Below are 20,839 nucleotides of genomic sequence, written 5' to 3' on the forward strand. Positions count from 1 at the left end.
TAATGTGTGGAATGATTATTTAAGATAATTATGAATACTTATATTTTTTCTCGAGTATCGCAAAAATGAGGTAGCAACAATAAAATTCTGCCTATTAGCATATTATTTTACAATAATCTCAAGCAACAGAGAAAATTGATTGAGGTTATGTAGGCATAGAGCGCTCTCTTCCGGTAGGAAAAATAAATATGATATACTTCAATAGGATAAATCGACTTTATTCAACAAATGAACATACATTTGCCCTGAAAAGGCGAAGATTAGCTAAAGCTACTCTTGACCTTCAGTGTTATAGTTCCACAAGAATCCGCTATATCACAGCGTGGCGCTAATGATGTGTGGAATAATCATTTAAGATAATTATGAATACTCATATTTTTTCTCGATTATCGCAAAAATGAGGTAGCAACAATAAAATTCTGCCTATCAGCATATTATTGTTCAATAATTTCAAGCAACAGAGAAAATTGATTGAGGTTATGTAAACCTGGAGCGCCCCCTTCCGGGAGGAAAAACAAATATAATATACTTCAATAGGAAACGGGTAAAACAAAAACTTTTTGTTTTGACATTGAAAACTGAAATGTCTGAAAAGAAAAACGACGAGCTTTACAAATACAATCATACCGTCGGTTTGGTTACAAATGCGTCTTATTTGACACAAAATTTGGCTCTGTTGAATACGGAAGACTACTTTAAAGCTGACTGTTTGGCAGTGGCGCACGAGGGTCATATAAATTATATTCCTCTGGTGAACACGTTGAGGAGGTGCAAGTATGTTCCTATATGCGGTGGTTGTGATAGAGGTAAAGGAATAATCAAATGGGTAAGTATTCGAAAACGTCTTTTTATGCGAAAAAAACGTAAAATACGCAAATCAATAAAAAAATGGAAACACCGTGAATTTCACGAATACACTATATTCAAAAGTGCTTGAATCCGTATGGGGCCATCTACAGCCCAAATAGGATGTCCACAACAAATTCTATCAAAATCGAGTAAGAGTTGTAGAAGTTATGACCGTTACAAGAGTTTGCAGACACACAGACAGACGCCAAACAAAAGTTGTTCAAAATGGACTGAAATTCACTCTGAGAGAGAAAAGAAACTTTAAAATCAGATTTTTCAGGAATAAAGATAACAATCTCTCGATAATGTTAGAGCTATTTAATTAATTAGAATATTTTTAGAGGGCTTGTATCCTATAACTTACAATTTTGTACAAAATTTCAAGCAAAAAGCACCAATAGTTCCTATTCTATCTGATCTTTAGATTCAAAACATTCCAAATGTAAATTGTGAAAATAATAAATAAAAAAAACAAACTATACAGATTCCAAGACTTATAATTTTTAAAACAAGGAAAAATTGATATATTACAAAATTAATATATTCAATTTCAAATACTGCGCAAAGGTATACAATAATTTGTTGTAAGTTAAAAACATTGTTTTCCAAAAAAACCAAAAGCTTTTCCGCCCCATTTTAAAATAATCAATTTCCAGATGAGATGGGTGAAAATAAACAACGATACCTACTTTGTTTGTTTATCGACTATCGGAATTCAATTTTATGATATCGAACTAACCGATGTTCAATTTGAGTTCGATTTCAAAGAACTCAATGGTAGACTATGTGAGTATTCCTGCTTTTTTGAAAATAGAAGCCTAAAATTTAAAAAAAATTCCTTCCTTCAGCCCTGCCCTTAGGTGCGTGCGTCCTTGGTGATACACTGTTCGTAGGAACAGCGATGGGGATGATAGTGATGTTCAAAAGTATGGACGATTGTGTGAAAATGACAAATCATTTGCAAGTGTCCCCATTTTTGTATCTCGAAGGAGCGAATGATTGTCTCGTGACGGTTGGTAGGGAAGAGATGAAATCGTACAAAGTAGAGGATGGAGAATTGAATCCGGTGGCTGTTTTGAAGGAGAGTCTCTTGTATGCAATTTGAAATCAATGATTTTATGCAGTCTGCTTCAGAGAAAACAGGCTCTTTATTCATATGAAAGAAGCATGAGCTTTTGCGTAATTGTTCAAATTCGTATCCATTTTTTCACTTACAAGAGTTATCAGTTCAGAATAACTCAATTTTTCTTAACTTTCTGAAAGCTACATAGCTGAATTTTAAATTAATTGATCAATTCACTATTTAGCGACCAATTTCAAAATTTCGGTTCTAACGATGGAACAAGCACTCAAAAAGTGCTTTCTTTGAAGGAAACTGCTTTAAAACAATTCACAAATATCTTGAAGCAACACAGGCGGTCTTTTCAGATTATACAGCGTGCTGAAAATATTCGACGACAATCTTTTCATTGGTCACCATACAGGAGAATTGAGCCTGATGTCGTTCCCCAATCTAAATGTTATAATCAAGCAGAAAATGCATGACGGAGAAATCCTTGCTATCGACTATTCCTCCAATAAACAAATCTTGTTAACAGCTGCCGAAGATCTGTTTTTCAGAGCATGGAAAGTGAACGAATCTCAGAGGACGGCAAGTTGTCTCAATTTTTACTTTTCTAATAATTCATATTACTGAATTTCTCTAGTGGGACTGCATTTATGAGGTGAAGAATGAAGATAGGCCTTATTGTGGGATAGGCTTTACTAACAGAAACTGTACAGAATTTTGCTGCGTGAAATCCAATAGTCTGATTGTCGATTTCTATATTGAAACTACTGAAGAAACTTTCGATAGTTCCGATGATGACTTTATTACTGACATTGATACTGTACCTCTTTGTTAATTGTTTCATTCATTGCCCAACTTAGATTTACGATTGTTTATTGTCAACAAAATAAGTTTACATTTGTAATTTGAACTTTTTCTTTTTTGGTTTTACGGCTAGCTGGGGAATCTTGAATACAGTGCTGAAAAAAATTAATGAATTAGTGATAAATTTATGAAAATATTGCCTTCATCGAAATGAAGTTTTACTTACTGGCAAGTTGTACATATTGGACTGAATTTGCAGAAAACTAAAAAAAAAAAAGATTAGATTCAAGGACATTTTCCAATAAAATGAAATACTCACTAGATAAACATACTGAACAAACATAACCAATATCAATTAATTCTCGATGACAGAAACAGGCTGCTCTATAATCAACTTTTGTGGGAGGTGGCAGTACTAGTTTTTGTCTAATGGGAGGTTCTGCTAAGAAAACCCACTGAAAAATAATTGAATTAGAAAAAACCAAATCTTTGAGCTGATAAATACTAACCAACAGGTATTGTAATAAACCTTGAAGTTGTGGTATTTTCAAGTATAATCCTCCGGTAATATCACATCCTTGTTGTAGTAAACTCAAATGTTGATCTAACGCACAAACATCTATAACAACATTTAATTTTTGTGCCGTAAAAAACACATTCATGTAATTCATATATTGTGATGCAGAATCGTTGCTTCCAGTTACGACTAATATTCTACAATTTAACTGAAATCAAAAATTGTTAGTAAGAATATAATTTGTGGTCAAATACAGTTTACTTTGCAACCTGCTGATTTTATTCTTTGTAACCTTGCAATATAACATAAGGCCATGGCAATAGCACCAGCTAGGAGAGATTCAGTATTAAGAACAGTACTTTCTGACGCTAAATGTTTAGCAAGGTTCTTTTTAATCGTTTTTTCTACCAGTGTGAAAGTTTCATATTGACCATCGATTTGCCTTAAATCCAAAGGTTTTCCTGTGCCTGGATAAATAAAATCGCTTTTTCTGGAATGACATGCCATTACTGCTAATTTGTTATGAGCCTTCTGCATCAAATGTGAATTAGAGAATGCTATTATAGAATCTAAGCAATGGGTCAACATATGAGGGTTTTCTCTGAGTAGTTTTTGGCCGGGATTACTGTCGAAAATTACCACTAACAAACTGGTCTCGTCCCCTGAAGTATCTTCAGGTGGACTTTCTGCTTTGAGTTCCAAATTATTCATATTTTATGGGAAAACAACACAAGATACTGACACAAAATTCAAATATTAGTACAAATTAGTCTGTGATATTAGGTTATGTTTACATCTGACATACGCATAGAATATTGAAAGCATAGTGTTCTAAGACGATTAGAGTAATCTGTAAAAATTATCGAGTACTTCAAATTAGTTTAGAGAATCACTCCTAGGTGGTTTAAGAGGCGACTATATTTTTATTTGAATGAATATTAAATTTAGCAGTAAACTCAATATAATCGATGTAAAATCTACTTTGTAAGTGAGAATTACATATATCCAATAAATTATAACAATATATATGAGGAATTACCAATAGCTTTTTGAAATAAATATAATTAAGCTTTACTGATCTTCCCATCATTTTCTCGGTAGTGAATTGCTAATCTAGGAATATTCAAGAAGTACATTGCTTAAAATAAATTTATTGATCTATGGAAACACTTGAATCACAAGATAAACATTGACACATTTGAACATTGCTTTGAAACACCTACAAACTACTTGAGAAATTCCAAGTCTTGATATTTTCTTAGATAACAATTTATCTTCACAAATAACATCAAAATATTAGATACATAGGTATTCAGTCAGAGAATATACAATTAAAAGGCTCAACAGTTCGTTAACATATGTACAATTTCTGCAACGTACTCCTTGTCGGTAACGTGCATAGGTCCGCTGTGCTCTCCAATTTTTACATCGGTTGTATTGCAATCGTCTTGTTCGATCGTACTTTTCAGTTTTCTGAAAGAACCGTGATATTCTTTCGCTTCCGTGTTTTCCATTATGAATTTGAAGTTTTCCTTGTTTAGACCACCGCCGGGCATTATGATTATCCTGCTGCCAACCTGTTCCATCAGCTTTTTGATCAGCTTCACTCCAAGCTGGGCATTCGATTGCTTGCCGCTGGTTAGCACCCTCTCGAAACCCAAGTCGATAATCACCTCTATCTCTATAGAAGGGCGTTCGCAGAAATCGAACGCCCTGTGGAATGTTACTGGGCATGGATAGCAAGCCTTGACGATCTCCCTGCACATTTTCATATCGACTGCGCCATTCTCGTCTAGGGCTCCAAAAACGAAGCCATTGGCGCCGTATTTTCTCAAAATTTTCGCGTCTTCGACCATCACCTCCAGTTCCTGACGGTTGTAAATGAAATTGCCTGGGCGGCATCGCAACATACAGTATATAGGTACTTTATTCCCGCTCAAATTTTGAACCTGGATCAATAAACCGGGAGTCGGCGTCAGCCCGCCCTCTAGTAGAGAGGCGCATAACTCGATGCGACCAGCGCCACCAGCAACAGCGGCCGTCGCGCTATCCAAAGAATCAACACAAACCTCCAAGACCTTTGACATTTTCTAACCTATAGCTTATTAGATTATACCCCTAAAAATGAACAGAATCAACATGATTTCGCCAGAAACAAGACTTTACTTACAAACCACACAAATACTGATGAACACAAATCGACACAGTGCTTATTTCTGCTTTAATTTTTTCGTTTTCGATCGGAATTAAATCACTTCACTCGGAACCCGCCACCGGTGAATTTTGTTTGACCTTGATTCATGACATTTTCTTCCCGCACAGAGTTCTGCGCGCTCGCCCGAAGTTCTTCTTTTTTCTTTTCGGTCAGATACTTCTTCTTCAGCGCCTTCAGTTCGTCCGTTACCTTCTGCAAACTCACTTTGTATTCGTTTGCTTGAAATTCGGCCATATTCAATTCCGATACCAAGCACTGTAAACGATAATATTGAAAAAAAAAATTTTTTTTCGAATAAATTCAAATTTTAACCTTGAGTTTATTTCCCCTTAATCTTAGAGCCTTTTGGGTCTTGTTCAGCTCTTCTTTTACACTAGGACTTGGTTGCTGCGCTAAAACCTGTCTCAAATTCAGGTAAAGACGTTGAACTTCCTTCAGTTGCCTCTCGCGTTCAACTGCTTCTGAAGATTGATGCAAGAGACGCCTAAAATATACCAAAACAATAATCACCAGCTTTTTATAATGTGTATACATCTTCATCCTTAATATTCTGATAAATACTCATCTCAACCTACTTCTGCAAAAGTTGAATCTTCTGCAGTAGATCCATGACCTCTGGGTCTGAGCCTTCAAGCTTCCTCCACCTGTGCACGTTCAACGGATTCTGTACCTCCTCTTCCAAGGCTCTGCATTTCAAACGAGCTCTTGTCAGGTCTCTCTCCAAGTGAAACACCTCCTGCCTTAGATCCGACACGTTATCTGCAGATTTAGTAAGCAGGATCTTCTCCTGCCGTAACCTCTTGATCTCGATCTTCAACAGCTTGATGTCGTCCAGCCTCTGATCGTATTGAGTCTCCCCTGTTTAAAAGTTGAGAGATTCACTTCAAAGTCCGGTAGTTAGTAGATGAAGGTTAGGTTACCTCTTTCAAGAGTGGACTGAAATATGTTTATCTTTTCGTGTAGAAGACCTATTTCGTCGTTTCTCCTGACTAGCTGAGCGCCTAGTATATCTCTTTCATTCAACAGCTGCTCCAAGTCCTTGGCTTGTTCTCGGATAAGTTTTTCGTTGTTCTGAAATTGTAAGGTTAAGTTAGGTTATACTTCATTGCCTCAATCTCACCATTAAACTTTGATGCAGCCTCCTTTCTTCCTCGGACATCATTTGTATCTCTTCCTTCAGCTTCTTCACCTGGTCTTGCGTGTTGGTCAGCTCCATTCTGGAAAATATCAGCGTTAATCCCTTCAACTTCTACCGAATTATAGAGCAAAGTACTTCAGATATTCCTTGTCCTTCATGGCTTTCCTAAGCACGTTTTCTTCCTTCACCAAGGTGGATTCCTTCATGGATATATCCTCTTTGAGCTGCTCCGTTTGGTGGGCTATAATTCTCAGTTTCTTCTTCAACTCGTTGCACTCGGCGTTCGATTCTTGCAGCTGTTTCTGCAGAGAGTTCCTTTCCGCTCTCGTGATGTCGAAGAGATTCTGTTGCATCCTGTATTTGTTCACCTGCTCGCTCTGGATCTTTTTCAGTTCGAATATTTGCGTCTGAAAGCGAAAAGGAGCGATTACATATGTAACAATCATGTTAATATTTAGTTTCACCCACTTTCTTCAATTTTATCTGCTCCATCGCCTCCTCTATTTGCCTGGTCATGTCCAAGTGCTCATCTGCGAGTCTTTCTCTTTCTCTCTCAAGACGACTGATCACCTTCTTCTGCTTGTTGGTCTCAAGGTAGAACATGTCCAATTCGCCCTCTAGCTTTTTCTTCTGCTGCTCTTGGATTTTGATCAGCTTCTGTTGTTCCTGTGCCAAACCTGCAACCAATTAAGTATTTTCTAAGTTTGAAGTTAGAGCCTTCAAGTAAGCTAAAAATTGAGTTATCTGTTACCCTGCTGTCGCATGATGCTCTTATTCATTATATCTTTTTCCCTGGCAATTGAATCCATCGCTCTCTTCTCAGAGTCAGCTTGTTTCTTCATGTCGTCCACCTCTTTCTCGATTATGATCAGACGTTGTCGCAGCTTGTTCCTCTCTTGGATGACATCGTTCTTGTCCGAGTCCATCGCCAATAGCTTCTTGTCGTACAAATCTTTCATCTTGGTCAGTTTGGTAACGTCGTTCCTCAGATGGTTAACCGTATCTTCGGAATTCTACAGGAGGAACAATATAAACTCCATTTTGACCCAAAAGAGAGATCTTACCTTCAGTTCCAGCTCTTTCTTGTTGAGGGTCTTCCTCGTTTGGTCATAGTTGCTCTGCGCAACTTGGAGGTCTTCGTACATCTTATAATGCTTCGAGTTCAGAGATTCGTGTTCCTTGTACAGCCTGTCGTAGTTTGTCTTCTCGTCTTTGACCTGGTTCTCCAGCCTGGCAATCTGTTTCATGTGGTAGCCAACTACCTCGGTGAGCTCGTTGAGCTGGAGTTCCTTTTCAGATAGCTTTTCCTTCATTTCCGTGATATCTTGGTTTAGCTTGGCTGTTTGGCGCTTGTGCCTGTCTATCTCCGAGGTTTGGTCCTGTTAGATCAGAAGTAAACATTTTGTTTTGGTTAGGTTATAGGTTTTATTGAGAAAGTACCAAGATGCTGAAGGTGTTCAAGTATTTTTTATCAAACATACTTGTAGTCGGAAGGTGTTTTAATACTGCAAGATCCAAAAAGTATATGGATCTCAGTGAGAATATGCTAGACATCTTCACTAGCTTCCTTACAGGATTAGGTGCACCTAATCAGAAAATGTTTACCAGAGATCGACAAATGTAGATCCTGAGAGAAAGAGGAGTTTCTTCCTCCTGCTCTTGTGATCACCTGCCCACAGAAAGCCTCACCATTGCAAGTAAAGGAGTGAAGATGTTACCTTCTTGATGCAATTCTAGGTACTACGAGGCTACCACCTTTTATGGACGCAAGAGACGGATTTGAAACCTCATTATGATGTAGATCAGAGCTCGATCTTCAAAAACGTTTTCATTCGAGGGGTCAGTGACAAATATTCTAGGAGATATACATTACATTGGCGACAACAGCTCTGATGATGGGAGCACAATATAAAACTTAAGGTCATACACATTTATTTTTAATCACCAGGAGGATTTCTACAATTCTTTTAGTCATTACGATTCTCAAAATAGTTAGTACAAACCTCTACTTGTGTAGTAAGCTCGTTCAATTTGATATCAGCAGCCGAATTCTTGTGCTCCAGTTCTTCCTGATAACCCAGGGCATTCTGCAACTTTTGGGACAGCTGTATCACCTCTCCTTGTAGCCTTTCCTTCTCTCGCTGAAGACCTTCCTTCTTCTTGCCCATGACGCCAGTACTAGCAAACGAAATCGAGACCGTTCAGAGGTATCATCAACAGGATGGTGTTATGCGTTTTGAAAACAAAGGCAACAAACTTACTCCTCCGCCTGTTCTGCAGCAAACTTGTTACGCAGCTCAATCTCAGTATTGAGGCTTTCGACCTGCTTCCTGAGATTCTCTATTATCTCCTGAGCAGTCTGCTCTCTAGCGTGGGCCGCATCCGCCATCTTCCACGCCTTCTGGATCTGATCTTTGAGGTCGTCTATCACCATCTGGTCGGTTTCTGTTAATTTGATTGCGCTCTCAAGCTTCCTCATCTTGATCTCTAGTTCATACTCCACATTTTGGCACCTCTCGTTCAGCATAGACTCTTTTTCGTGGGATTTGTAGAGAGCGTCGAAGAGATTGGTGAATTCCTCGGCATACTGGGCTGCCGCAGGGTTCTGTTCCATCTCGGAGACAACCTGGCGAAAAGTAGTAAGCACTCATGATGGAGAGCATAGTATAATTATCAGAACTCTGAACTTCTCCAGGTATTTTATTGAAGAATTTAAAGATAATAATAAAAAAAATGAAAACATTTAAAGAGTTTTATTTCTAGCAAGCACCAAATAATAAAATGACCCTCTCTCCGAAGATTCTATACCTACTATAGTCGTTCTTGCTCTAGTTACTTTTATTTTCAACTCTTACTTGCCTTGTTAAATTTTCTTTCCAGAATAACGAAAGCATATTCTGGGTCTTCTGGATCTGGACTTGATTCGTCGGCAATGCCTTCATTATCTTCAATAAAACTTACGTCTTCTTCCATTTTTTTTCGACCTCTTTACAAGTATAAACGATATAAATATGTGAAAATTGAATGACAGTAAATAGAAGAAAAATATCAGTTTTCGAAGTTTGTTAGATAATATTGCTTGGATACAGAAATGGAATTGATCAAACGAATTCTATGATTGTGTTTCTGGTTATTTAGAGGGAGAAAGCTACAAAATATCATTGGAAGTTGTGTTATTTCTTTTCAGATTTATTGGACAATATATTATAATTTCTTATATGATATGAAAAAATGTTGAGATCATATTATTTGCTCTTGAGTCAGTTCTGATGTTAATTCTTCCCTTTCCTTTATTCATATACCTATTTTTTACTTTATTTTTTCTGATTCCTACTGCTGAGATTTCAAAACATTTTTTTTTGTTTTGAACACTGGATTCATTTTATTATATTTTGCATCTTGAATATTTGTTTCTTGTTCACAATATAATTATTGTGTTGTACATAAAAATATAATGTAAGCTCTTATTATTATTTCTGAAAGATAGCAGATCTTTAATTTTTTTTTTGCAAAATTAGAGTAAGTTAATTATTCATTAAATATTCAAAACTTTTGAGGGTTGAATTTGTTCTTTATTTAATGAATTTCGTCCTTATTTGATGGAAATTCATTATAAATAAAATAAAACAAAAGTATTTGCACGAATTACTTAAGTTGCAGTATTACTTTCAATGTCAGTCATTTGTGGAAAATAATTTAAGTATTTTTTTTTATTTATTGAGTAATAAAAAAGTATGAGGAGAATAAGGTGGGGTAAATTTTGGAAATAAATAAAAATCCAATCTTGAATTGAAAATAGATTTTATTAGTTACAAGATAAGAGATATGGCTAATCCCAAAACCGATTAAAATAAATGTACAAGTTTATCACAAAGTATTTCAGTACACAAAGTGACAAAACAGTCACTCGTTGTACTTACTGCAAAAATATTACAAATAACCATACCCTAGGTATAATTTTCAGCCAAAGCTAAAATATCCATACTAGTCTTTCGGAGCCTTGAAACTCCCAGCATCCAGCTCGAGGTCCATAAACAGACTCTTGTAAAAATTCCAAGACTCCGGTACAATATTTCAAAAAATAATTTTCAACATTAGTTACCGTACGATCAGAAATCAGGAGGTCAATGGAAACATTTTGAGAACACCGAAATCACACTTTGTCAGACTAAACATCTGTCTTCTTAATAGGCATTAAAAAAATAAAACCTTTAATGTCGATTACGTATTTACACTTCACACACGTTATTTACATATCTGAACACAATCATCGAACGGTCTTGGTTAGACTGAATATAGGAAAAGATATTTGCTAAATATACATAGACTATAAAGTGTGTGAAACTCTGGAAAGTGATAGAGAATAAGTCTTGCATCAATATTAAAAAGATTTATAATTTCTTAACAGAAAACTTTAATGGTGTAAAAAGAATGAATTTGAAGTTCAGTATTTCAATCTTAAACGAGTCAAATTCAAGAATTGTTCTTTCTTTATTTGTTGAACTACACAGAAATTCAGAATGAACACTTTTTTCGAGCAGATTTTGGATCATATTCTGACGCAACTCAAATTTCTGTTAACATGAATCAAGTGTTTTTTCTTATTTTTATGCGACTCATCAAGTGTTTCTTTTTTTTGAGAGGAATCATTATGAATATCTGTTTTTCTTGAATAAAATCAGATTTTAATTGCTTTGTTTCGAGTCAATCAGTAAAATTTTATTATAGTCATCCCAAAGTACTACAAAATAGAATATTTCGTCAAATAAATTTGAAAATCAATCGAATATACTCAAACTACCTTTTTCATTAAAAAAAACATCCAAAGCTAAAAAAAGGCAGACCACTCAATAACAAAATTTAGTCTTAAACAAAAATCTCCGCTTTAGATTTGGCCTGGATATGACGAATAATAAAACTACAAAATTTTCAGTGGATCCATAAAAAGTTAAGCCACAATTGGGTAATATTATACAGGGTCAACCTGTTTCAATGTTGTAAAACGTATTTAGCAGAAAAATTACAACAATATTTTCGTGTACTTATGCATTTCAGTCTACTGAATGGATAAGACACAAGTTTTCCATCCTAATCGCTTTTTTGTCTTAATAACAATCGCAAGGCATTCTTCCACTTGTTTTGTTGAAGATCTTTCATAACAAATTCACAAATGACATACAAAATGTCAATTTGAAAATTTGAGGTTAAATTAGGTTAGCTGTTTTCAACTTATGACGTTTCGTGATAGTTTTTGAGACAAAAATTCGATTAGCACGAATATGTTCGGTATATGAAAAGCTTACAACATTTGGAGTATTTTGTGGTATCGTCTAGAATTTATAGGACACCTAAGAAACCGGCTATCCTTTAAGAATGTAAAAATCCTGTTCATCGTCGTATAATTCTCAAGAAGGAGGAGGGTAAAAGTTGCCATCGAATAAGAAACGTAAACTTCTCATACAGAAAAGCAGTTAGTCTACCGCAACTTTTCTCTTAATAATAAAACTTTCGGATATCGATGGTAAAAGTTAAGCCACTATCGGGTTATTTCAACTACTGCATTGATGAATTTTGGACTCCCGAAAACATTCAGTTCATCCAAGTCTGGTCACTATCTCACCTTCGCAACATTACAAAATACTTCTGTCGGTTGTTCTGGTCCTTTCTCTTTGTCTGTGCTCTTGTATCGAACCATAGAATTTCGAATTTTAGGTTAGGTTATGACCACGATCGTTTCGAAGGTATAACTTGGGCATTAACGAACCACGTTGCCACATCTATCAGTTTTTCCTTCTGTCCGATACCAACAATCTCTACGCGTCGTCCAGCATCAAACCTACCGGCGTTGTCAGATTGTAGATAAAACACTTGTTGCACACCCTGACCGGCTTGTTCAGACCGTACTTGGGCAGGGGCACGTTGTTGCTCGAGCACCTGCCGCAGAAAACCTTCCCGCAGTTCCTGCAGTGATGCCGCCTCTTCACCACCGTGAAGTTCGCCCCGCAGCTCATGCAACGTGGCGCCTCCACGTCCGGAACCCAGATGGGCGGGTTCAAAACTACACCAGAAGCCCCGCCCTCGTTGTCCACTCCATAGTCGTCGCGCAACGTGATCCTGAACAGACCCTCCTCTATGGCGGAGACGTCGGCGTCCACGCCGACGCCGTCCTCGGTCTCCTCCTGCTGGTGGCGTCTCGGACGGTTGGTGAAGCTGCCTTCGGCGCCGACACCGGCGTCCCCCAGGTGGAAGTAGACGTTGGTGTCGAAGAGAGCCTCCTGGGCGAGTATGTTGGGGTCGACGCTGAACTCGTTCGTCTCCACCACGTCAGAGGCTGGAGGGTGGTACTCGATGGACGAGGAGGTGGTGGACGTTTCAAGGCACGATGGTATGGTGGTGGTCGTCGTCGTCGACGACTGGAGATCCTGAGTGTCGGAGGTGGTGTTGATGAGGAATACGGCCTTGAGGATGTTCCTGAGGTCGCTGGCGAAGTTGGTCTGCAGCTGGTCGGCGACGCCGGCCACGCAGACGAAGAGGCGGTGCACCAGGTCCTCGCTCGATCTGCAAGGGAGAAATTGGTAAATGTCAGGTGATTTGGAAGTAACTTTTTATAGAATAACTGAAAGGCAATCGTTAGGTTTAATCTAGGTGTACAACTTTGCTTCTGCTGTTTTGCAATAAATGGCTGTAGCGGTAAGAGGTAGTCGAAATAAATAGATCGTAGATGCCATACAATAAGCTAAGGTATTTGAAAACATAACGCTATCGAAATATTAGTCGATTTATGTCTGCGTCATAAAGTTTTTCTCGATTGAACATGTCAGCTTACGAGCCAAATTCTCGTCGGTTTTAATTTTCTGCTTTAATATGAAGAAATCTGCAGCTGAAGCTCATCGATTGCTCTCAAATACTTTTGGTGAGACCGCTATTAGCGAAAGAACGTGCCGAGAGTGGTTTCAACGCTTCAAGAACGATGATTTTGACGTCAAAGACCAGTATGACGGTAGAAGAGAGAAGGTTTTCAAAAATGCAGAATCGGAGGCATTACTTGATCAAGACTCGTGTCAAACGCAACAAGAATTGGCAAGATCATTGGGAATGACGCAACAAGCCATTTCCAAACGCCTGAAAGTCATGGGAATAATTCAGAATCAAGGAAATTGGGTGCCGTACGAGTTGAAGCCGAGAGATGTTGAGCGGCGTTTGTTTGCTTATGAACAGCTGTTTGCAAGGCAAAGACGGAAGGGATTTCTGCATAGCATTGAGACTGGAGACGAAAAATGGGTTCATTACGGTAATCCAAAACGCAGAAAATCTTGGGGACATCCCGGCAATGCTTCCACGTCGACGGCCAAAATGAATATTCACGGTTCCAAGATCATGCTCAGCATTTGGTGGAACCAGTTCGGTGTAGTGTATCATGAGTTGTTAATACCAATTGAAACAATTACATGCGATCGTTTTCGAACACAATTAAAGTGTTTGAGCCGAGTATTGAAGGACAAACGACCGCAATACAACGAGAGAGATGATAAAGTGATTTTACAGCATGACAATTCTCGACGCCCTGTTGCGAAAGTGTTGGAAACGTTTAAATGGGAAGTTCTACCCCACCCGCCGTTTCCTCCAGACATTCCTCCCTCGGACTATCACTTGTTTCGATCAATGACACATGGCCTGGTTGACCAGCACTTCCGGTCTTATGAAGAAGTGAAAAATTGGATCGATTCGTGGATCGCTTCAAAAGATGAACAATTTTCAACGCGGGATTCGTACGCTGCCCGAAAGATGGAAGAAAGTAGTGGCCAAAGATGGACAATACTTTAAATCATAAATGTTTAACCAGTTTTTTACAATAAAGCAACGAATTTCGAAAAAAAACGGCGGAAGCAAATTTGTACGCCCATGTACAAATGCAGAAGGCATTGATATTCTTCCACCAGCGCAACTGACAACCGAAATGACAGTCTAAAAGGAACCTAGACTCACCTGTACTTCGCCCTGACCCTCGTCTTAGCCTCCCTAATGGCCGTGGCGACGTCTTCCGTGTCCCCGTACGCCCCGCTGGAGGACCCTCCCGAACTCTCCTCGCTCGAAGAGTCCCCCACGTCCTGGACCTCCGTCGACGTCTTCAGCGGCCCCGCCCTCTTGGCCCTCCTCCCGGCAGCCTGAGACCTTCTGCGACACCTGCACGTCGTCGCCGACTTGCAGCACTTCTTCCCGTCTCCGCCCTCCAGAGTGGGCGACCTCTCCAGACTGGCCGTCTCCGTCGATATGCCCGAGTCGTTGGGCGAGTCGACCTCCCGCTCGTCGCTGTCCTCTCTCTCGCCTCCGCTCTCCTCCTTGGTGAGGATGGACGAGAGGGTTGCCGCAGCCTCGGAGATCGTCTTCAGCGAGTCCTCGTTGGGCGGCGACTGGTGCTGGATGGGCGAGGTGTCGGTGAGGGTCTGGGAGGTCGAGGGTATGTCTATCGTCCGGTCGGACTCCCCCAGGTCCAGGTAGGAGTCGCGGAGCAGTCTGGCGGAACGGTCCAGGTAGACGCAGGGGTCGTCGTCGAAGGTCATGTCGGTGACGGATCGGACGTCGCTCAGATCGAGGTCTTCGTTGTCGCAGAGCAGGCGTTCGAGGAGGTGCAGCTCCTTCTTGTCCAGCGTCCACATCAGTTCTCTGATGCGGCGCAGAAGGACCCTGAAAGGCCGGAACATGTCGCTCATCTGCTCCGGTGGCCTGTCCAGGTGGAGGGGTTGGTCGTGGGGCGACAGTAACCTGTGAAAATGGCGGCGATTAGATGAAGAAAATTCTGATAATAGTCTAAGAATCAATGAAAGGATCTGAGATCTTTTGATATGTTGCTGAAGGTCTTAATAGACCTTCTGTGTTGCCTTAGATAGTTCAGTTAGAGGCTTTTTCTCTGTTCTGACTAAAAATTCTTAGCCTATTTCAACTTTCCAGACCTTTGCCAGTCAGGAAAACAATTAAGCAGGCTTAAAAAACTTTCAGACTTTCAATATGCTGCTAAGGGCACTAAATAGACTTGCTGTGCTGACTTCTAGCCTTAAATAATTCAATTGGAGGTTTTTTCTCTGTTTTGACTACAAATTCTCAGCCTATTTCAACTTTCCAGACCTTCGCCAGTCAGGCAATCAATGAAGCGCTGGCTCAGAAAACTTTCGGACTTTCAATATGTTGCTGAGGGCACTAAATAGACCAGCTGTGCTGACTTTAAGTTCTATATAATTAAGCCAGAGGTTCTTTCTTCATTTTTACTATAATTCCTAGCTTTCCAGACCTTCGCCAGTCAGGAAAACAATGAAGCTTGCTTAGAAAATTGTGAGACATTATGCTGAGAACACTTAATGACCAGTTGTGCTGACTTTTAACCTTACATAATTTAGTCAAGAGGTTTTGCCTAAACTTCCTAGGCTATAACTGCGTTCCAAACCTTCTCCAGTTAGGAAAACAGTGAATCCAGCAAAGAGAACATTCGGACTCTTAATATGTTGTTGAGGGGACTAAATAGACCAGTTATGCTGGTTTTCAGCTTTATATAATACAGCCAGAGGTTTTTCCTTTATTTTGACTAAAATCCCTAGACTATTTCTACGTTCTAGACCTTCTCCAGATAGGAAAATGATAAGCTGGCTTGGAGAAACTTCGGACTTTGAATATGTTGTTGAGGGAACTAAATAGAACAGCTATGCTGACTTTTAGCTTCACCTAATACAGTTACAGGTTTTTCATTTATTTTGACTGAAATCACTTAACTATTACTGCGTTTTAGACCTTTTCCAGTTAGAAAAAATAATAATAATAATATGTTAAGCTGGCTTAAATAACCTTTGGACTTTCAATTGAGGGCAATAGACTAAATTTGGTTTGAGATTAGGCTCCTATTTTGACTAGAATTCCTAAGTATTTTAGTGGTACAGACCCTCTCCAGTCTGGAAAAACAGCGTAGTCAGAAAACGTTGGAACTTTTAATATGTATTTGAGATAGAAACTAAAAGAGAAACAGAGATTTCAGTAACCTACCCCTGTACGATGGCCAGCCTGGGTATGGTGAACATGAGGGCCGGGTCGCAAGAATCCACCATATCCTGCGATAGCAGCTTGGTCCTCAGCGCCCTCTGGAGCGTCTCCGAGAACAGCACGCTGATCAGCTCCTGCAGCTCGTACTCGTACGTCGACTTGACCGGCACCATGGCGCTGACGTAGGCTAGCTCGAAGTCGGCGAAGAACTTGTCGAAGATCTTCAGGCTCTCGGTCAGCATCTCGGTGATGAGGTCGTTCTGGTCCAGCCTCAAAGGGCCGTTGGGAGTGTTGTTGCGCAGGCAAGCCTGCCGTAGAAGGTTGCGCACGTGCTCCAGGCTCTTGGTGACGGCCTTCGCCAGCGGGCGCATCAGGATGCTGGCCAGCTCCCTGTTCATGATCGAGGAGCCGGCTGCAAGGCACTGGAAGATAAATAACACCTTATGAAAGATATCTTAGTAAGTAACGGGTGTTTTTTTCGAGGTATATAACCTTGAGTTGGCATTACTGTTCAAGATGGTGACCGATTTAACAGCTGTCAAGTGATTTATTCTCAGTTTGGTTTGGCAATTCATCATGAATAGACTCACGCCTGAACAACGCTTGCAAATAGTGCAATTTTATTTCGAAAATAAGTGTTCTGTGCGGAATACGTATCGCGCACTACGTCCATTTCATTTTGTTTAGCGATGGAGCGCACTTCTGGTTGAATGGCTACGTCAACAAACAAAACTGCCGCATTTGGAGTGAAGCTAATCCTCAATTGTATGCCGAAACACCGTAACATCCAGAAAAACTGACTGTTTGGTGCGCTTTATGGGCTGGTGGAATCATTAATTCGTACTTCTTAAAAAACGATGATGGCCAGAACGTTACAGTCAATGGTGATCGGTATAGAGCCATGATTACTAACTTTTTCTTTCCTGAATTGAACAACCATGATGTCCAGGAGCTGTGGTTCCAACAAGATGGCGCAACATGTCACACAGCTCGTGCCACAATCGATTTATTGAAAGACACGTTTGGTGACCGCCTAATTCTTGGACCTGTGAATTGGCCTCCAAGATCTTGTGATTCAACACCGCTAGACTACTTTCTGTGGGGCTATGTGAAGTCATTGGAATATGCGGATAAGCCACAAACCCTTGACCATTGGGAAGACAACATTCGCCGTGTTATTGCCGATATACGGCCACAAATGTTGGAAAAAGTCATCGAAAATTGGACGTCCAGATTGGACTACATCCGAGCCAGCCGTGGCGGTCATATGCCAGAAATCATATTTAAAATGTAATGCCACAAGATTATCTTGCGGATAAATAAAATTCATGTCAATCGAATAATCCATCGTTGTTTTATTGCAATTTAAATTTCTATAGCTCTAAAAAACACCCTTTATTTTAGAGGAGAACTTGGCACACTTTGTAATTTTTGTATACCTTCATACAGTTATTTATTCTCCAACGAGAGCTCAGAAACTGCTGACTACAGGCGAGCTCACCAAATATCACTAGATGAAGAAAAACGCGTAAAATCTACAGTGTTTTTCTCTTTACCTCAGCTCCGAACCAAAGCTGCCCTGCCAGGTTCTCCTGCAAGACGTCCTCCGGGAATTTGACCCTGAAGTCCCTGTCCGCCCTCTGTTCACCGATTAGTTCGTCCATAATGGCGTTGGTGATGGTGAGCACCTTGTCCTGCGACTGCCTCAGCTGGTTCACCAACGTGGTGCATCGCTCAGGGTCCTTGCGACCGTCGAAGCTGTCCAGTTCGTTGGCGATTATGTTCAAGGCCTCGTCGGCGTAGAAAAACTGGGCCAAGAGGGACGTGTCATCCTTCTGCGAAGAAATAAAGAGTAATTTACAGAAAATTGTGGCCAAACATGAAAAGAAGAAGAAAAAGGTGCGAAAACAATGGTTGATTTACTTGCGTCAATAAGATTCTATGATCACTGAACCACTAGTTGACAATTTACACAACTCTGTGGCTAAAAATGCAAATGAAGAAGAAAAACTGCTAGAACAGTGATTTATGTCAAAAATATTCTATGATTGCCTAACCTTAAAAAACTAGTAGTTGACAATTTGTGAAAAATTGTTCAAAATTATTCATTTAGATCTATAATCTAATGAAAATTATTGCGTGTTTCAGTAAAAGAACAACATCATCCTACCTATATCATTTTACATTTTTATGAACAATATGAGTCAATAAACATTTGTGAAATTAAAGAAAAAGAAAAGAAAAACCTAGTCATTCAAATATTACGATTTATTTTTCACATTTTCAGGCTTTCAATCACAGAAAATCTGGCAATATTCTCGTCATATCCTTGCATTTACGCCATGCGTTGCAAGGTATTCATTCAACAGTATTGGATATGATTACATTTATTAATAACACTAATTACAATGCAAGATATGTAATCAGCGATTACACTGCTTACAATATCCATCAATTTCTCTCTTTTTACAGCGTAACTAATCGCCCAGATGTTTGCACAAGAACACGATTAAATTCATCAACTTTTATTGCAGATATTTAGCTGAATTATCAAAATCTCGTCAATTGTGCAATCTTGAGTAATCAAGAGACATTGTTTCCAGAATATTTCAAATTGATACTTTTATCTTGTTCGACCTTAGAGCATTAAGAAAAGTTTGACCAGATTTAAAACATCGTAATCTCAAGTTTGATTAGAGACTGGCACATTAACGAATCTAATTATTGCTCAAACAAAAACAACGGTGTCGATGAACTTGGCAACGTTAATAAGCGAATTTTAACAGTTGTTTTCCATTCCGTACAATTTGTCTCTTCACGCACATTTATTTTCGTTGAAATCTCTGCCAAATTATTTCTGTTGGGTGGGTTTTGAAGTATAGTAGAAATCGCGAAGGTTATTGCAATTCGATCCATTCAACTGTGGATTGTTTACTCAACCTCAGATTGAACCGAGAGTTGAAAGCTGATAATTTCATTTTCAATCAACCTTCATTACCGCTTATTGTGTTTTGATAACTTCAAATTCAGATGTTTTCGATCAAGGTGGATCAAGTTCAGTATCCCCACAACATGTGACCACTAGTCACGCATTTTCAATAATATAAACTGAATTGGACCAGTGAACCCAAGACATTAATCAAAACTTTAACCACCATGCCTTATGGCAGATAAAAATAGGTGTTATGTTTATTGGAGCGACAAACACACATGTAAATGATAATATTGAATGAGCGAACAAAGAAACAATCTCAAGACACGTCTGTTTTCTAAGGTCAGCCTGGATATTTCCTTCCTGTTTTGAAGATAATATTCATCTCAAAAACAAGGGTTATAACAATAACAAAGCAGGAGATAATTTCGGAAACATACACAGTTCAAAAGATAACTATCGCTCTATTGATATTATGATAATAGGAAATCTCCCGAGTTATAATCTCGCATACTTTGATACACAGATAGTGTTGAATATATTTTTTTCAGAGTTTCGGGGCATGATTTCACTGATAACCGCTTAACTAGTGAAACCAAGAGGAGAAAACACTAAATTTGATCATCTGAATTATCATATAAGATGGTTTCCTCGTTTTCAGCACTTTAGAAAGTTGTTTCAAGTTGAGAATTGGGTTAAAAGAGTTGAATGATGCGAGATACGCTTGAATTATGCTAATCTTAACATTAACCAAATTTGGAGTATAAGTACCTGCAACACAAATTGCAATGTCAAGTGGAAAAGTAATAAATCATTCAAGTCCGGAAACACATACACATTCAATAAACAATGAACATTCCTACAAGATACTGACCTTAGGTCTGTAAAACCATTTTCTTATTGATTCCATAATTCCACTGTCAATCGGGAAACATTACTTCTCGAAAAAATGAATCTCTAGTCTCGAATCACAACCAATTACGTGCATATTTCACTGGTTCCTACCGAATGAAACCATCTTGTGTATTTCCCCACACGAACAATAAATGGAACACTTCGAGAACCACGTCGTTAAAGAATCGGTCATTGTTTGGGAACAATTACCGTTACCGTGAAAGATAATGATGTCCGAGAAAAGTAGATTGACGTTCAAAAAAAGCACTACACCAAAGGAAAACTCGGAAATGAGATAAAATGAGTCACGAAAAATATAATTTGATAGAATGAATGGATATATGGATATCGCTTGAAAAGTGACAGCCGTGAAGGATGTCATACTGGGAGGTAGT

At 39.0% G+C, this 20,839-nt stretch overlaps 5 protein-coding genes across 6 annotated transcripts; 1 reads left to right on the plus strand and 4 right to left on the minus strand.

The window, feature by feature from the left end:
• The first annotated feature begins 552 nt into the window (after nucleotides 1–552).
• LOC123680941 lies at nucleotides 553–2,753 on the plus strand. Its single transcript, XM_045619064.1, has 5 exons — nucleotides 553–826; nucleotides 1,506–1,635; nucleotides 1,698–1,941; nucleotides 2,278–2,500; nucleotides 2,556–2,753. Exons 1-5 carry the CDS (start codon nucleotides 584–586, stop codon nucleotides 2,751–2,753), a joined length of 1,038 nt encoding a protein of 345 aa, XP_045475020.1. The 5' UTR covers nucleotides 553–583.
• Nucleotides 2,754–2,774: 21 nt separating this feature from the next.
• Nucleotides 2,775–4,041, minus strand: LOC123680991 (general transcription factor IIH subunit 3). The gene is made up of 5 exons (XM_045619142.1): nucleotides 3,501–4,041; nucleotides 3,232–3,447; nucleotides 3,042–3,177; nucleotides 2,949–2,985; nucleotides 2,775–2,877 (listed from the first exon to the last, which is right to left on the minus strand). Exons 1-5 carry the CDS (start codon nucleotides 3,948–3,950, stop codon nucleotides 2,811–2,813), a joined length of 906 nt encoding a protein of 301 aa, XP_045475098.1. The 5' UTR covers nucleotides 3,951–4,041; the 3' UTR covers nucleotides 2,775–2,810.
• Nucleotides 4,042–4,374: 333 nt separating this feature from the next.
• Nucleotides 4,375–9,665, minus strand: LOC123680992 (cilia- and flagella-associated protein 58-like). Of its 2 annotated transcripts, none has more exons than XM_045619144.1 (13): nucleotides 9,452–9,664; nucleotides 8,854–9,218; nucleotides 8,596–8,770; nucleotides 7,657–7,971; nucleotides 7,344–7,605; nucleotides 7,061–7,269; nucleotides 6,728–6,999; nucleotides 6,575–6,671; nucleotides 6,375–6,525; nucleotides 6,030–6,312; nucleotides 5,767–5,938; nucleotides 5,410–5,709; nucleotides 4,375–5,357 (listed from the first exon to the last, which is right to left on the minus strand). In XM_045619144.1, the coding sequence occupies exons 1-12, from the start codon at nucleotides 9,563–9,565 to the stop codon at nucleotides 5,491–5,493; spliced, it is 2,634 nt and encodes an 877-aa protein (XP_045475100.1). In that variant the 5' UTR covers nucleotides 9,566–9,664; the 3' UTR covers nucleotides 4,375–5,357; nucleotides 5,410–5,490. The 2 variants fall into 2 exon arrangements, with proteins under 2 accessions (XP_045475100.1, XP_045475101.1); XM_045619145.1 differs by having other exon boundaries at nucleotides 5,216–5,357; nucleotides 5,414–5,709; nucleotides 9,452–9,665.
• On the minus strand, nucleotides 4,580–5,326 carry LOC123680942 (copper homeostasis protein cutC homolog). The gene has a single exon (XM_045619065.1). The coding sequence runs from the start codon at nucleotides 5,324–5,326 to the stop codon at nucleotides 4,580–4,582; it is 747 nt and encodes a 248-aa protein (XP_045475021.1).
• A 711-nt stretch (nucleotides 9,666–10,376) lies between the features above and the next one.
• LOC123680993 (lateral signaling target protein 2 homolog) lies at nucleotides 10,377–20,812 on the minus strand. The gene is made up of 5 exons (XM_045619146.1): nucleotides 20,425–20,812; nucleotides 18,175–18,453; nucleotides 16,622–17,040; nucleotides 14,579–15,355; nucleotides 10,377–13,150 (listed from the first exon to the last, which is right to left on the minus strand). Exons 1-5 carry the CDS (start codon nucleotides 20,458–20,460, stop codon nucleotides 12,406–12,408), a joined length of 2,256 nt encoding a protein of 751 aa, XP_045475102.1. The 5' UTR covers nucleotides 20,461–20,812; the 3' UTR covers nucleotides 10,377–12,405.
• Nucleotides 20,813–20,839: the final 27 nt, after the last annotated feature.

Source organism: Harmonia axyridis, chromosome 5 (genome assembly GCF_914767665.1).
Source record: "Harmonia axyridis chromosome 5, icHarAxyr1.1, whole genome shotgun sequence".
In the NCBI taxonomy this organism is placed as follows: domain Eukaryota; kingdom Metazoa; phylum Arthropoda; class Insecta; order Coleoptera; family Coccinellidae; genus Harmonia; species Harmonia axyridis.

Excerpts from the sequence above, each read along its gene's own strand:
- LOC123680941 (XM_045619064.1), top strand. The coding sequence starts at position 584 with ATGTCTGAAAAGAAAAACGACGAGCTTTACAAATACAATCATACCGTC. Across the intron at positions 1,636-1,697 it reads AGAACTCAATGGTAGACTAT|CCCTGCCCTTAGGTGCGTGC; the intron begins GTGAGTATTCCT and ends TCCTTCCTTCAG. Across the intron at positions 1,942-2,277 it reads GTTTTGAAGGAGAGTCTCTT|ATTATACAGCGTGCTGAAAA; the intron begins GTATGCAATTTG and ends CGGTCTTTTCAG.
- LOC123680991 (XM_045619142.1), bottom strand. The coding sequence starts at position 3,950 with ATGAATAATTTGGAACTCAAAGCAGAAAGTCCACCTGAAGATACTTCA. Across the intron at positions 3,448-3,500 it reads TAAAATCAGCAGGTTGCAAA|TTAAATTGTAGAATATTAGT; the intron begins GTAAACTGTATT and ends TTTTGATTTCAG. Across the intron at positions 2,986-3,041 it reads TTGTTCAGTATGTTTATCTA|TTTTCTGCAAATTCAGTCCA; the intron begins GTGAGTATTTCA and ends TTTTTTTTTTAG.
- LOC123680942 (XM_045619065.1), bottom strand. The coding sequence starts at position 5,326 with ATGTCAAAGGTCTTGGAGGTTTGTGTTGATTCTTTGGATAGCGCGACG.
- LOC123680992 (XM_045619144.1), bottom strand. The coding sequence starts at position 9,565 with ATGGAAGAAGACGTAAGTTTTATTGAAGATAATGAAGGCATTGCCGAC. Across the intron at positions 8,771-8,853 it reads GCTGCAGAACAGGCGGAGGA|TACTGGCGTCATGGGCAAGA; the intron begins GTAAGTTTGTTG and ends TTCGTTTGCTAG. Across the intron at positions 5,939-6,029 it reads AAGATTCAACTTTTGCAGAA|GCGTCTCTTGCATCAATCTT; the intron begins GTAGGTTGAGAT and ends GGTATATTTTAG.
- LOC123680993 (XM_045619146.1), bottom strand. The coding sequence starts at position 20,460 with ATGGAATCAATAAGAAAATGGTTTTACAGACCTAAG. Across the intron at positions 17,041-18,174 it reads AGCTTTGGTTCGGAGCTGAG|TGCCTTGCAGCCGGCTCCTC; the intron begins GTAAAGAGAAAA and ends TTTATCTTCCAG. Across the intron at positions 15,356-16,621 it reads AGGCTGGCCATCGTACAGGG|GTTACTGTCGCCCCACGACC; the intron begins GTAGGTTACTGA and ends CCATTTTCACAG.